Here is a 14,535-nt window from a genome sequence, read left to right on the forward strand (position 1 = left end):
GTCGTCATCGCACAATGCAAACAAGCCTTTTCTGACATTTTACCAAAAAACGTTACACCGCATAGTTTTTAACTGAACTAATTGGGATAAATCTCGCTATGGGTAAATGCGCACGTAGCCAACAATCTCATACTTTCAAGATCGATTTTTCAAACTCAACCAACGCGTTGCTTGTTTGATCACACAAAGCACACGGAACGTTTTAGTGAGTGGACCAACAGCCTCGTTGGGAACAACACCAGGGTTCTCCATTTATGAAAATTCAGTATATGTGTGTTCAGTGTTTTTTTTTTTTTTTTTTTCTTTTCAAAAGTCAACTATTTAAATTGTAATGATTTAAAGATAATCAACGCAAATAAAAAGTAAGTTATAAATAAATCCGTGTAAATTTTAAAAAAGAAAAACATTTTTAAAAATACTTAAAATAATTCGTAATAAATTGGGAAAATAAAGAATGAAGACAAATTTTAATCTGTGAATGTGTGTATTTTTCTATAGGAATTTTATTGATTTATTTATTTTGGTTTTGTTGTATCAAACTTTTGTGACCTGCACATAGCTTAACCAGGGGTGAAAGTGGGCGGGAACGGTCAGGAACGCAGTTCCGGTATAAGATTTACGGCTGGAACGCAGTTCCGGTAAAAGATTCAGTGCCGGAACGCTGGACGCTGCTTTGATTCCGAAAATATGACGGCAACTGTCAAAACGCTATGTAAAAAAAATAAATAAATACAAAGCTGCCACACATGCATTTCATTGCAAGGAGAAAACAATCTACCAACATCAGATTTACTTACACAAGTGTTAACAACAAGCATAATTCCACCGATATTTATTATTTCTTTTATTCCACAGACGGCATGGAGGTTTCACCAGCTGCTGCAGTTATCTGAGTCTGACGATGATGAGTCACGTCAATGTGCAAATGAACACAGCAAAGCAAAATGCCTGGACACATTTATCTGTTCAATTGGCTGACATACTGACTTGTGATCACCAGCGATACCTCTGATTGGTTCAAATGTGCATGTTTTCTGAAACAGCAAAAAAAAAAAAAAAAAAAAAAAAAAAAAAAAAAAAAAAAGGGGCAATGCAATAGAAATTGGATCAATGCTTCAAGAACAAGGAAAGAGTTAAGGTGGCTTATTTATCATATTTAGTTTTATTTTCTCTGATGGGGAGGTTCAGAACATCTTAGCTGTCAATGTACACTTTGGACCTATATTTGTTCATTTATGTTAGGCTACTTATTCATTTCCTTATGATTTAAAAAGTCAATGTTTGCACGATCTTAAAAATATATTCCATTTCACTCTGCATAAGATAAGTCATTTGTACTTATTTTTCTAAATGTATGTTTAAAAAATGTATGTATGTTAAAAAAAAAAAAAAAAAAAGTATGTAAGGAAAATGAGGGGAAAATAAAAATTAGGAGATGGAGGTTGGGGTTATAGATGTTTTTGTTAACTTTTATTTTGCAAATCATTGAAAAAAATACAATTTTGAATATAAATAAGTTTTTGTATGTGTTATAGAAATAACTGACCAAAACAGTTTTCTTTGCATTTCAGTAGTTTTGTGTGTGTGTACTTTTTGAAACCAAAGGTTTGAATCGAACGGTGTATCACCTGACCAATACACATGTAGTATAAGTCAATACAGATTTATTTTCCATTGATCATTTAGCCTAGGTTAATTAAGGTAGGTTAATTAATTAGGTTCATGTTACTGAGAAATTTAGCTTTGACCCCTCTTCACCCAATCTGTTTGATCTTGTTAATGTCCCGCCCAAAGCAAAAACTACATGCAGGCTATGCTGTTATACCATCCCTACCAATGTTGAGACCAAACCTACACCCTTGAATATACTGTAAATATTATAAATATGATTTGGGGTGGCATTGTAGTATTGTTGACTTTGATCACTTGTGAGAATTTCTTCATAAAGTTTCAGGCTTCTTGGAGTGATGAATTAGGTTCTTATAAATATAGAAGTATATCATCAGCATATAAATTGATTTTATGTTCTGATGTTGATGAGCTGATGCCTTTAATCCTATCATTTTATTTTATACATTGTACTGCAATGGCGTACCGCAAGCAACTTCCGCTCATTAATATTCATGACATTAGCTACTGTTGCTAAGTAGGGACAAGCCACCGTTCGTCTCTAATAGGAAATGAATGGAAATCGTGTACGAAAGAGATGTTTACAGAACTAAATATACCAATTCTCTCTGAAAATGATGTGCCTGGTGCCAAATTCACTGGCAAATATGTGGAAGAACATAAAAATGTTCAGTTAAAGAGATGGCTTGAGTGTCGAAGGCTGAAAAAGACAAAAAAAAACGAGCCGACTTAAGCATAGCCTTAGCTTTTTTATCGACGCGACTGACAATGACATTCTCCTGTTTCAACAAGCTATCCTTTACCATCAGCCCTGTCTTTCTCAAGTATGTGTATTTGAAGTGTAGTATGAAGAGTATGTGTAAATACAAGTATTTGATACACTGCCAATGGGAAAACCCATTGGCAGTGTATCAAATACTTGTTCTCCCCACTGTATTTCCTCTGGTTGTCCTACGTCTCTGACCGTTCTTGGGGGTAATTTAGTTAGCTTTGAGTAGCGGTCGCAAATGCTACTCAGTGACAGCCAACGAACACTTTAATTTTTTCATTGATAACAAATCTTAATTCTATAATTTATGTACACTTCCCCCTTACCGAAGTAGTTTATTTATATATATATATATATATATATATATATATATATATATATATATATATATATATATATATATATATATATATATATATATATATATATATATAAACAGAAACGGTAACGGTGGCAGTCAGATACCATTGTAATTCTTTTCAGGTCATTCATTGTCAGACAGAAGCAGTACAGCACAACGTTATGCTAAAAGAACAAGTTAAAAATATAAAAATGGCTCACAGCTTAGTCCTCTGAAAGACCATGCCAACCCAACAAAATGTTTACTGCATATGAAGTGTGAATGGATTCACCGAGCTGGTGTTAAAGTCCGCGCAAGTTGATTCGGTCTTCACATTTTTTCCTCCATAGTTTCTGGTTTCCGGAAACGTATGAAGAAAACATCTTTCATGTGTCGTAATGTCTTGAGTCGTTTCTACAAGTTCCAAAAAAGCATGCGTGATCGGCATGTTCGTTTTTGAAATATTACCGGCGAAACGTAGCAGAAATTACGTTTCTATGCGAGGGCGGGTCTATAATGTCCCACTTCCGCTTTACTTCCGCTTTACGATGCGACGTCACGGTCTAAAAATAGCATGCGTGCGGTACGCCATTGCCAGTGGTTCAAAATAATCTGGTGAGAGTGGGCAACCTAGTACCTCTTGGAGATAAAAACTTAGTGACATGATCCCATTATTAATGACTGTTGCCTTTGGTACAACGTTGTAATCCAGTGAACAAACGGTTCCCCCCCCAAAAATTTCTTCTACATAATAAAATATCCCATTGATTTAAAAAAAAAAAAAAAAAAAAAATGAATTCAATATGTTGAACTGTTCTTCACTTGAGTAATGGGGCTAAGTCAACACAAGATTCAAAAGGTCTGGTCATTACCAAATGAGGACTGGTTTATAATATCTCAATCGCTAAGAGTGTCAAGGTGACATATCGCAACCAGACCCGGTGGGTAATGTATGCATGCATTGTTGATGCATCAAGAGAAACTGCCAAAGTGCCACTACACCCAAGCCATCCAGACTTGGTGTAACCTTGAGTAACAATTTACAAAGCTCAAACAGAAAGGTCAATTCAACACAAACTTCCAAAATACATGTGTTAACCACTAGTGCATGGTGCCTGTTGGTGAAAACATACCTGATATATTCCTTCTGCGTCATGAGTAACAAAGGGAAAATTGCTGACATGATCTTGTTCGTGCGGGCTGTGTCTGGGATTCTGGCAGGCATACGCGGGTGCAGATGCTGGTATAGATTGCGTGTTGTTCGGTTGTGGGTCTGGCACATGTATTTGTAATTGAGATACTGCAGGGCCGTGTACAGGTTGAGGATTATGTGGAGGTGGCACGCTTGACATATAAGATGGTGGCACAGGAGGATGTGAGGGGTTCACATTGGCTTGAGATAAATACGAATTCTGCTGGGCAAGTTGCAGGTTGGAAAATGAAACTCCCAAAACATCCATCAGGCTCATGTAGTTTATGTTCTGCAACACAAGACCAATATTTAAATCCGCAGGTAAGCGTCAATGGATGTATGGAAGAAAATCGCGAGCGTTTTTACCTGGACCAGTCTGTATAAATCTTCACCCAGACGCTGTCTCATTGGCGGAGCCTGAAGGGAGGATGATTGGCCTAGGCCAAAGGGGTCTGGGGCAGGTGCGCTTGCTGTAGATGTTTGAGGCTGAAAACCTGTATGGTCTAATGATGTGTTGGAGTACGGCCATGCTCTAGTATGGGGCCCCGCTGTGTTAACCGACTCCTCAGGCTGGACAGAAGGTGCAGTTTGAGGGATTGAACCACTCTGTGCCACGGTCACTGGATGGCTTCTGGCGCGACTGAAACAAGAAGAAAGGTGAAAGAAACAATGATTGTCGTGTTATTCGAATGTTACAGCACCATTGGCAATTTTAAAATTTCAGCTGGAAAATTCAGACAGTGGATGCTCGGCTACGGTAATCTGTTGATTACTTTTCCTTAAATATAGTAATACAGTGGTACCTCTACATACGAAGTTAATCCGTTCCAGGACCTTGTTTGTAAGTCGAAATGGTCGTATGTCGAGCAGGATTTTCCCATAGGAATACATTATAATTCCATTAATTCGTTCCACAGCCCAAAAACCTGCACTAAATCCTTAAAAAATACTGCTGGTGCTATTACAAATGGCAATTACACGTAGCAAAACAAATAAATTATAAATCAAAATTGGAATAATGTAATAAAAAGAATAATAATAATTCCTGTAATAGTGTAACGAATCGGGTTCTAATAAGGCGGACGTTTTTTTGTGTACCTGAACGCACCGCGGGGCTCACGTGCCAGAGACAGACCGGTGAGCTTAAGTTTCACTTTCACTTTGAATGTTCTCTTGAGAACACCATCAATTGCGGCAGACAGCAGGCGTTTTGTGTTGAATAAGTTGTAAAAGAAATGATGAAAACGTGGCGAAGCTGGCGATTTCTTTGGAGACAATAAGAATTGTCAGCTTAATTTATAAAGACTGGCGAACGATGGTCGGAGGAGGACCGTGGAGATGTATTGTTGGGCCATTTCACGGATGCCCACCCCACGCTCATATTTTTCTGTCATTTGCATCTTCATTTCGAAGGTAAGCATCAACTTTTTCCTTGTTTCACCACCTGCACCAACCTTTTCTGAAACCTGTGTTGATTTGTCACACAAGAAAATCCGCCGTGCATTCGTCTGCGGTGCTGCCATTGTCGTCGTATTTCGATCATGTCGTCGGATGTAGAAACAAATGGCGAGTCAAATTTTACGTCGGATGTCGAAAAGTTCGTGTGTCGAAGCGATCGTATGTAGAGGTACCACTGTATATTAATTTTCAAGATTTTCCTTTATATATCATTGGTTGTATTTATCAGCAATTTAAGTTAAATATATCATATAGCAGACAAATAGTAATATTCGAGAAGTGAAAAAAAGCCTGGCGGCTATAGAGGCATTATTTTTTAAAAAGGAGAATCCATTCAATATTGATGTAATTTTTGGGCCACCCAAATTTATGCACTTGCCTTCTTTTGTTTAAAATAGAAATCCTACACTTTCAATAACGCAGCAAATGCCTACAAAAAAAAAAATGTTTTCCTCCCACTCCTCAAATATTACTTTTTGTCTGCTATACGGTATGTTTAACTGAAATTGCTAATCAATACAAAACGAAAATTATCAGAGGTGCCCAAACTTTTTCAAACCACTGTACTTTTTAACTACAGTAAATGCCCAAATAACTTACAGGGATGTGGAGCTGGACATGTCTATCAGCTCTTCAAGCTTTAAACTCTGGGTGGGGGGAGAAGACAAGACAATTGATTACATGGGGAAATTCCATGCCAAATCACCAAAAGGCTCCAGACTCAGATTCGGTTCAAATTTTTTTTTATGCTCTTGTAACTAATACTTACTGTGCAAAATATTATGCCGATGTGTTATCTAGTTATAGAAATAGGAGAGCCTAATCGGCGTACTATCTCTCGAGTTAAAGTCACTGAGGTGGTTGAAATCCTGAGGAGTGTGGATGAGATCTGCCTGGAGTTCTTAATCTAGGTGTCTAAGTTAATGAATATTGGCGAAAAACAACAACGCTTATTAGTTTGAACATTAAATATCATGACTTTATAGCATATTTAATTAAAAATAGGTTGAACATGATTTGCAAATCATTGCATTCTGTTTTTATTCATGCTTAACACAACGTCCCAACTTCGTTGGAAAAGGGGTTGTAAAAGTAATATGACGGAAATCTAAGATGGTGAGTCGTGAACTTTCTCTCAAATTTGGTGATTTGGCACAGAATTACCCATACTGTACATAAAAACTGTACTGATTGAGAATAGCCACAATGAAGGCTTGATATTGACCGCTTGAGGGGAGCAAAGGTTTTCTGACAGAATCCCGTTGGAAAGAGAGGACAACTGCTCTGTGTGCTCATCGCTGCTTTTGCCTATGAAAAAAAAAAACATTGATAACACTGGTCTACAAGAAAAAATGGTTCCTGGATAAAAGTAGCGATACTTTACTCAATATGGGTCACTGAAAAGGTCACTATTAAAATAGGCACATTTCATAAGCTGTGGACACACTGATCTATGGCGGAAAACACAGACAAGACTGAAAAAGCAGTTTCTGCTCTTGCACTCCTCTTTAATAGAAACTGCAGTATTTCAAGCCAAAACTGTTGTGTTTGATAAAACAATATGTCTATATGCTGCCATAGCAGATTCATGGCACATTAAGCCCCCAAACTATTTTTAGTTTGTCTGTTTTAGCCTGGAAACACCCTTTAACAGATGTCCCGCAACCGCTTTTGTTTCAACCAAGCCATAAAAAGAAGTCATTATATTTATTATTCAAAATGTCTGTCTTTTTAGCTTAGAATCATTAATTGATGTCTAATATTTAGTTTAAAAAGGAAAACGACTTTAAAAAATTATTCACTCACATATTTTAAACTTTTAAACAAATGACGTCACAATGAAAAATGTGGCGTCTGTAAAAAAGTCACGGATATCTACCTCATAACTATCGCTTAATTGTATTTTTTTTTGTATATTTTTATGTTAGATGATAAATAATTGATCCAAACAAAGAAAAATTGAAAAACAACGTTTAAAAAGGTAACTATATGAAAAAGAAAATCTCAACCACTCCTTGTTGTCTGCGATTTCTGCATCGCGACCTTTGTTATATCACCGTGTTTCACCCATAAAATAAAATAAAAAAATCTGGCTATGGCCATTCACAGCTGCGTCTTGACACTCGGTAATACATGCTACATGGAGTTTTTGGATCGGAAAGAGGTAAGTACACGATAATGTGTCATTATCATCGTGGCGTCTTTAATTAATTCTGCTCTCGCGTGCTTTCGCCTCCAGTTAGGGTTTTGCTGTTTAATTTTTTATTTTATTTTTTTTTTAATGCCCTCCTGTTCAAAATTTTCTTCCCCCAGAAAATTGAGATTTTAAGCTTTCCAATGATGTATCAAACATGCATGTCGGACAATTTTGAATTTTGGCCAAATTGGGGGTCTCAGAGCGGAACTTCAAGTCACCTGAGTGTTTTCCGCCATATCCATCTCATGTCAAACGTAGCAACTTGTAAAACTGATATTACATAATTACACCAATCTATGTCACCACAGCAAGTATGATTTAGCAATTTACAGTTGTGGTCAAAAGTTTACATACACTTGTGAAGAACATAATGTCATGGCTCTCTTGAGTTTCCAGTTATTTCTACAACTCTGATTTTTCTCCGATAGAGTGATTGGAACAGATACTTCTTTGTTACAAAAAACATTCATGAAGTTTTGTTCTTTTATGACTTTATTATGGTTTAACAGAAAAAGTGATCAAATCTGCTGGGTCAAAAATATACAGGACTGTCTCAGATAATTAGAATATTGTGATAAAGTTCTTTACTTTCTGTAATGCAATTAAAAAAACAAAAATGTCATACATTCTGGATTCATTACACATCAACTGAACTATTTCAAGCCTTTTATTATTTTAATATTGCTGAATTTGGCTTACAGCTTAAGAAAACTCAAAAATCCTATCTCAAAATATTAGAATATCATGAAAAAGTATACAAGTAGGCTATTCAACTAATCACCTGAATCATCTAATTAACTCGAAACACCTGCGAGGGTTTCCTGAGCCTTAAAAACACTCAGCTTGGTTCAGTAAACTAAATCACAAGTATGGGGAAGACTGCTGATCTGATTGCTGTCCAGAGGACCATCATTGATACCCTCCATCAGGAGGGTAAGACACAAAAAGAAATTTCTCAAAGAGCAGGCTGTTCACAGAGTGCAGTTTCAAAGCATATCCACAAAAAGTCTGTTGGAAGGGAAAAATGTGGCCGGAAACGCTGCACAACCAAGAGAGATGACCGCAGCCTTAACAAAATTGTGAAGAAGAGCCGCTTCATGAATTTGGGGGAGGTTCAAAGACAGTGGGCTGAAGCTAGAGTCCAGGTATCAAAAGCCACAGTTCACAGACGTGTCCGGGAAATGGGCTACAATAGCCGTATTCCCATGGTCAAGCCACTTCTGAACTCAAGACAACGGAAGAAGCGTCTGACTTGGGCTATGGAGAAGAAGCACTGGACAGTTGCAGAGTGGTCCAAAGTCCTCTTTTCAGACGAAAGCAAGTTTTGCATTTCATTTGGAAGTCAAGGCGTCAGAGTCTGGAGAAAGGCTGGAGAGGAGCAAAATCCAAGTTGCTTGAAATCCAGTGTGAAGTTCCCACAGTCAGCAATGGTTTGGGGAGCCATGTCAGCTGCTGGTGTTGGTCCACTGTGTTTCATCAAGTCCAGAGTAAATGCAACTGTGTACCAAGAGATTTTAGAGCACTACATGCTTCCATCTGCTGAAAAGCTCTATGGAGATGAGGATTTCATTTTCCAGCATGATCTGGCACCTGCCCACAGTGCCAAAACCACCAGTAACTGGTGCACTGACCATGGCATTACTGTCCTTGATTGGCCTGCTAATTCCCCTGACCTGAACCCCATCGAGAATTTGTGGGGTATAGTTAAGAAGAAGATGAAAGACACCAGACCTACAAATGCAAATGAGCTGAAGGCCGCTATCGAAGCATCCTGGGCATCAATAACACCTCAGCAATGCCACAGGCTGATTGCCTCCATGCCACGCCGGATTGATGCAGTAATCCGTGCAAAAGTATTCCCAACCAAGTACTGAGTGCATCAATGGACATTTTCAAATGTTTGATTTAGTTTTGCTGTTATAAAATTATTTTTTTACTTGGTCTGAGGAAGTATTCTAATTTTTTGATATAGGATTTTTGAGGTTTCTTAAGCTGTAAGCCAAAATCAGCAATATTAAAATAATAAAAGGCTTGAAATAGTTCAGTTGATGTGTAATGAATCCAGAATGTATGACATTTTTGTTTTTTTAATTGCATTACAGAGAGTAAAGAACTTTATCACAATATTCTAATTATCTGAGACAGTCCTGTACATACAGCAACACGAATTAGCAATTTCTTGTGAGTGATTATTGACTTGAACAATCATTGACTTGAACAAGTCAGGAAAGTCACTTGGAGCCATTTCAAAGCAGCTGCAGGTCCCAAGAGCAACAGTGCAAACAATTGTTTGTAAGTATAAAGTGCATGGCACTGTTTTGTCACTGCCACGATCAGGAAGAAAACGCAAGCTATCACCTGCTGCTGAAAGAAAATTGGTCAGGAGGGTGAAGATTCAACCGAGAATCACCAAAAAGCAGATCTGCCAAGAATTAGAAGCTGCTGGAACACAGGTGTCAGTATCCACAGTCAAGCGTGTTTTGCATCTCCATGGACTGAGAGGCTGCCGTGCAAGAATGAAGCCCTTGCTCCAAAAGCGGCACCTTAAGGCTCGACTGAAGTTTGCTGCTGATCACATGGACAAAGATAAGACCTTCTGGAGGAAAGTTCTGTGGTCAGACGAAACAAAAATCGAGCTGTTTGGCCACAATGCCCAGCAATATGTTTGGAGGAGAAAAGGTGAGGCCTTTAACCCCAAGTACACCATGCCTACCGTCAAGCACGGTGGTGGTAGTATTATGCTGTGGGGCTGTTTTGCTGCCAATGGAACTGGTGCTTTACAGAGAGTAAATGGGATAATGAAGAAGGAGAATTACCTTCAAATTCTTCAAGATAACCTAATGTCATCAGCCCGAAGATTGGGTCTTGGGCGCAGTTGGGTGTTCCAACAGGACAATGACCCCAAACACACATCAAAAGTGGTAATGGAAAGGCTAAATCAGGCTAGAATTAAGGTTTTCGAATGGCCTTCCCAAAACCCCATTGAGAACTTGCGGACAATGCTGAAGAAACAAGTCCATGTCAGAAAGCCATCAAATTTAACTGAACTGCACCAATTCTGTCAAGAGGAGTGGTCAAAGATTCAACCAGAAGCTTGCCAAAAGCTTGTGGATGGCTACCAAAAGCGCCTAACTGAAGTGAAAATGGCCAAGGGACATGTTACCAAATATTAGCGCTGCTGTATGTATATTTTTGACCCAGCAGATTTGATCACTTTTTTCTGTTCACCCATAATAAAGTCATAAAAGAACCAAACTTCATGAATTTTTTTTGTGACAAAGACGTATCTGTTCCAATCACTCTATCAGAGAAAAATCAGAGTTGTAGAAATAACTGGAAACTCAAGAGAGCCATGACATTATGTTCTTCACAAGTGTATGTAAACTTTAGACCACAACTGTATATCTCTGATGTAGATATTTTCAAAGAAAATTGTAGACTAGTGTAATTATTTAGCATGTTTTAATACAGCTTACAATCAACTTGAACTTGTGCTGTACCTTCTTTTTCTGGAGTGATATCCAAATCATCAAAACATGGTCGCTGTGAAGTAGCACTTGGTATCGAAGCGCTTAAAGGGAGTTCTTTTTGGTTGTCAGGGAGAGGAGTCCTTTGAGACTTAAGTTCCTCTGGTTCATCTGTGTGAGGACAACTAAAAGAAAATACACATAAAAACATACAAAACAGTACATCTGTGCGTATTCTCAGTCATCTAACATCTTATCATGAGCTGGTCGCCAGAAAATCACATAACACATACAAAAAACCCATGCACACCAAAAGATACTTTAAAGCAGAGGTCAGGAACATTTTTAGTAGAGAGCCCCCCCCCCAAAAAAACACATTTTATATCTCTATCTACTTATAGTGTGCGAGTCTTCTGTTCTAAATCTGTTTTGGGAGCACTGTTTTAAAACAGTGTCATAGCAAATAGAAATATCGTGTGGCATTGCACAAATGTACTGAAAGTGGAAATCACAACCAGGGGACATGTGTGTGTAACTGTTGCCGAGAAATGCAAAGTTTCCGAGTAGCCAGAGGTGTAGCGTCCCATTAGGCAAACCACGCAATTGCCTAGGGCCCCCAGCCAGCAGGGGCCCCCAGAGGGCCAACAGATTTAGCACACACAGCTATACTGCACTGTCGCAGCGACAAGTGCAGAGGGTGTTTCATACCATAGAATCATTTGTCAGATTTTTCTAACAAATCTGTTATCAATCCCAATCAGCGCTAACCTTGTCACATAGATTATACATGTTTAAGAAAGTCCAATCAGCTATTAATACCACATGATTGATTAAAGAGTGATTCACTAAGTACTCTCTGGAAAGTCTTTGCAGAGTTGTTCTGCGTTGAATTTCACAGGCCACCTCATTATTCATGTGACTACTTAAAGAAATTGTGATTTTTCCAAAAAAGTCTATTAATGGGTCTATCGTATTCCTCGCCGAATACTCAATAAGAAAAATATAAAATATGCATCTAAAATAATCCTAAACAATTTTATTAACAAATTCTATACTCATTTCGGTCGGTAGTCCACCAATCAGTCGTTTTTACGGAATAATTTGAATTTGGTGGGTCGTAGGGCCAATCTGACTACTGATTTCACACAAAGGTATATACCTCCGCATCCGATGGTGGCATTTTTGTGTTGCTACTCTTTCTTCTCCGTGAGTCATCACCTTATCGTGGTGGAGGGGTTTGCGTGTCCCAATGATCCTAGGAGCTATGTTGTCTGGGGCTTTAAGCCCCTGGCAGGGTCACCCATGGCAAACAGGTCCTAGGTGAGGGGCCAGACTAAGCATGGCTCAAACTGACCCCTTATGATGAGAAAAAGAAATGAACTCCAGTTTCCCTTGCCCGGACGCGGGTTACCGGGGCCCCCCTCTGGAGCCAGGCCTGGAGGTGGGGCTCGAAGGCAAGCGTCTGGTGGCCGGGCCTGTCCCCATGGGGCCCGGCCAGGCACAGCCCGAAAAGGCAACATGGGTTCCCCTTCCCATGGGCTCACCACCTGTGGGAGGGGCCAAAGGGGTCGGGTGCGTAGAGAGTTGGGCGGCAGCCAAAGGCGGGGGCCTTGGCGGTCCAACCCCCAGCTGCAGAAGCTAACTCTTGGGACATGGAATGTCACCTCTCTGGCAGGGAAGGAGCCTGAGCTGGTGGGTGAGGCAGAGAAGTTCCGACTAGATATAGTCGGACTCTCCTCCACACACAGCTTGGGTTCTGTACCAATCCTCTCGAGAGGGGTTGGACTCTCTTCCATTCTGGAGTTGCCCACGGTGAGAGGCGCCGAGCAGGTGTGGGCATACTTATTGCCCCCCGGCTTGGTGCCTGTACGTTGGGGTTTACCCCCGTAGACGAGAGGGTAGCCTCCCTCCGCCTTCGGGTGGGGGGACGGGTTCTGACTGTTGTTTGCGCTTATGCACCGAACAGCAGCTCAGAATACCCACCCTTTTTGGAGTCCTTGGAGGGTGTGCTGGAGAGCGCCCCCTATAGGGACTCCCTCGTTCTACTGGGGGACTTCAACGCTCACGTGGGCAATGACAGTGAGACCTGGAGGGGCGTGATTGGGAGGTACGGCCCCCCCGATCAGAGCCCGAGTGGTGTTCTATTATTGGACTTCTGTGCTTGTCACGGTTTGTCCATAACGAACACCATGTTCAAACATAGGGGTGTCCACATGTGCACTTGGCACCAGGACACCCTAGGCCGCAGTTCAATGATCGACTTTGTAATCGTGTCATCGGACTTGCGGCCACATGTTTTGGACACTCGGGTGAAGAGAGGGGCGGAGCTGTCAACTGATCACCACCTGGTGGTGTGTTGGCTCCGATGGCGGGGGAAGTTGCTGGCCAGACCTGGCAGGCCCAAACGTATTGTGAGGGTCTGCTGGGAACGTCTGGCAGAATCCCCTGTCAGAAAGAGTTTCAACACCCACCTCCGGCAGAACTTCTCCCTTGTCCCGGGGGAGGTGAGGGACATTGAGTAAGGGATGCCGTCAAGCTGAAGAAGGAGGCCTATCAGGCCTTTTTGGCCTGTGGGACTCCGGAGGCAGCTGACAGGTACCGGCTGGCCAAGCGGACTGCGGCTTCGGCGGTCGCCGAGGCAAACACTCTGACATGGGAGGAGTTCGGCGAGGCCATGGAAAACGACTTCCGGACAGCTTCAAGGAAATTCTGGTCCACCAGCCGGCGTCTGAGGAGAGGAAAGCAGTGCACCATTAACACTGTGTATAGTGAAGATGGTGTACTGCTGACCTCGACTCGGGACGTCGTGAGTAGGTGGGGAGAATACTTCGAAGCCCTCCTCAATTCCACCGACACGCCTTCCTTTGAGGGAGCAGAGTCTGGGGACTCTGAGGTGGGCTCTTCGATCTCTGGGGTTGAAGTCACTGAGGCGGTTGGTAAGCTCCTCGGTGGCAAGGCCCCAGGGGTAGATGAGATCCGCCCGGAGTTCCTAAAGGCTCTGGATGTTGTGGGGCTGTCATGGCTGACACTTCTCTACAACATTGCGTGGACATCGGGGACAGTGCCTCTGGATTGGCAGACCGGGGTGGTGGTCCCCCTTTTTAAAAAGGGGGACAGGAGGGTGTGTTCCAATTATAGAGGGATCACACTCCTCAGCCTCCCCGGTAAAGTCTATTCAGGGGTGCTGGAGAGGAGGGTCCGTCGGGAAGTCGAATCTCGGATTCAGGAGGAGCAGTGTGGTTTTCGTCCCGGCCGTGGAACAGTGGACCAGCTCTACACCCTCGGCAGGGTCCTCGAGGGTGCATGGGAGTTCGCCCAACCAGTCCACATGTGTTTTGCGGATTTGGAGAAGGCGTTCGACCGTGTGCCTAGGGGAGTCCTGTGGAGGGTGCTCCAGGAGTACGGGGTACCGAGCCCCCTGGTAAGGGCTGTTCGGTCCCTGTACGACCGGTGTCAGAGTCTGGTCCGCATTGCCGGCAGTAA

At 41.4% G+C, this 14,535-nt stretch overlaps 1 protein-coding gene across 2 annotated transcripts in view; it reads right to left on the reverse strand.

Annotated features, from left to right (window-relative positions):
- cplane1 (ciliogenesis and planar polarity effector 1) overlaps nucleotides 1-14,535 on the reverse strand; it is a 66,836-nt gene that overhangs the window by 14,647 nt on the left and 37,654 nt on the right. For both annotated transcript variants that reach the window (XM_057819175.1, XM_057819174.1), the window contains exons 26-30: nucleotides 11,086-11,237; nucleotides 6,614-6,696; nucleotides 5,989-6,035; nucleotides 4,297-4,570; nucleotides 3,872-4,219 (exon numbers count right to left, since the gene is read on the reverse strand). In XM_057819175.1, the coding sequence (XP_057675158.1) occupies nucleotides 3,872-4,219; nucleotides 4,297-4,570; nucleotides 5,989-6,035; nucleotides 6,614-6,696; nucleotides 11,086-11,237 (904 nt within the window). The remainder of the gene's footprint in view (nucleotides 1-3,871; nucleotides 4,220-4,296; nucleotides 4,571-5,988; nucleotides 6,036-6,613; nucleotides 6,697-11,085; nucleotides 11,238-14,535) is intronic.

This window comes from Corythoichthys intestinalis, chromosome 17 (assembly GCF_030265065.1).
Source record: "Corythoichthys intestinalis isolate RoL2023-P3 chromosome 17, ASM3026506v1, whole genome shotgun sequence".
Taxonomy (NCBI): domain Eukaryota; kingdom Metazoa; phylum Chordata; class Actinopteri; order Syngnathiformes; family Syngnathidae; genus Corythoichthys; species Corythoichthys intestinalis.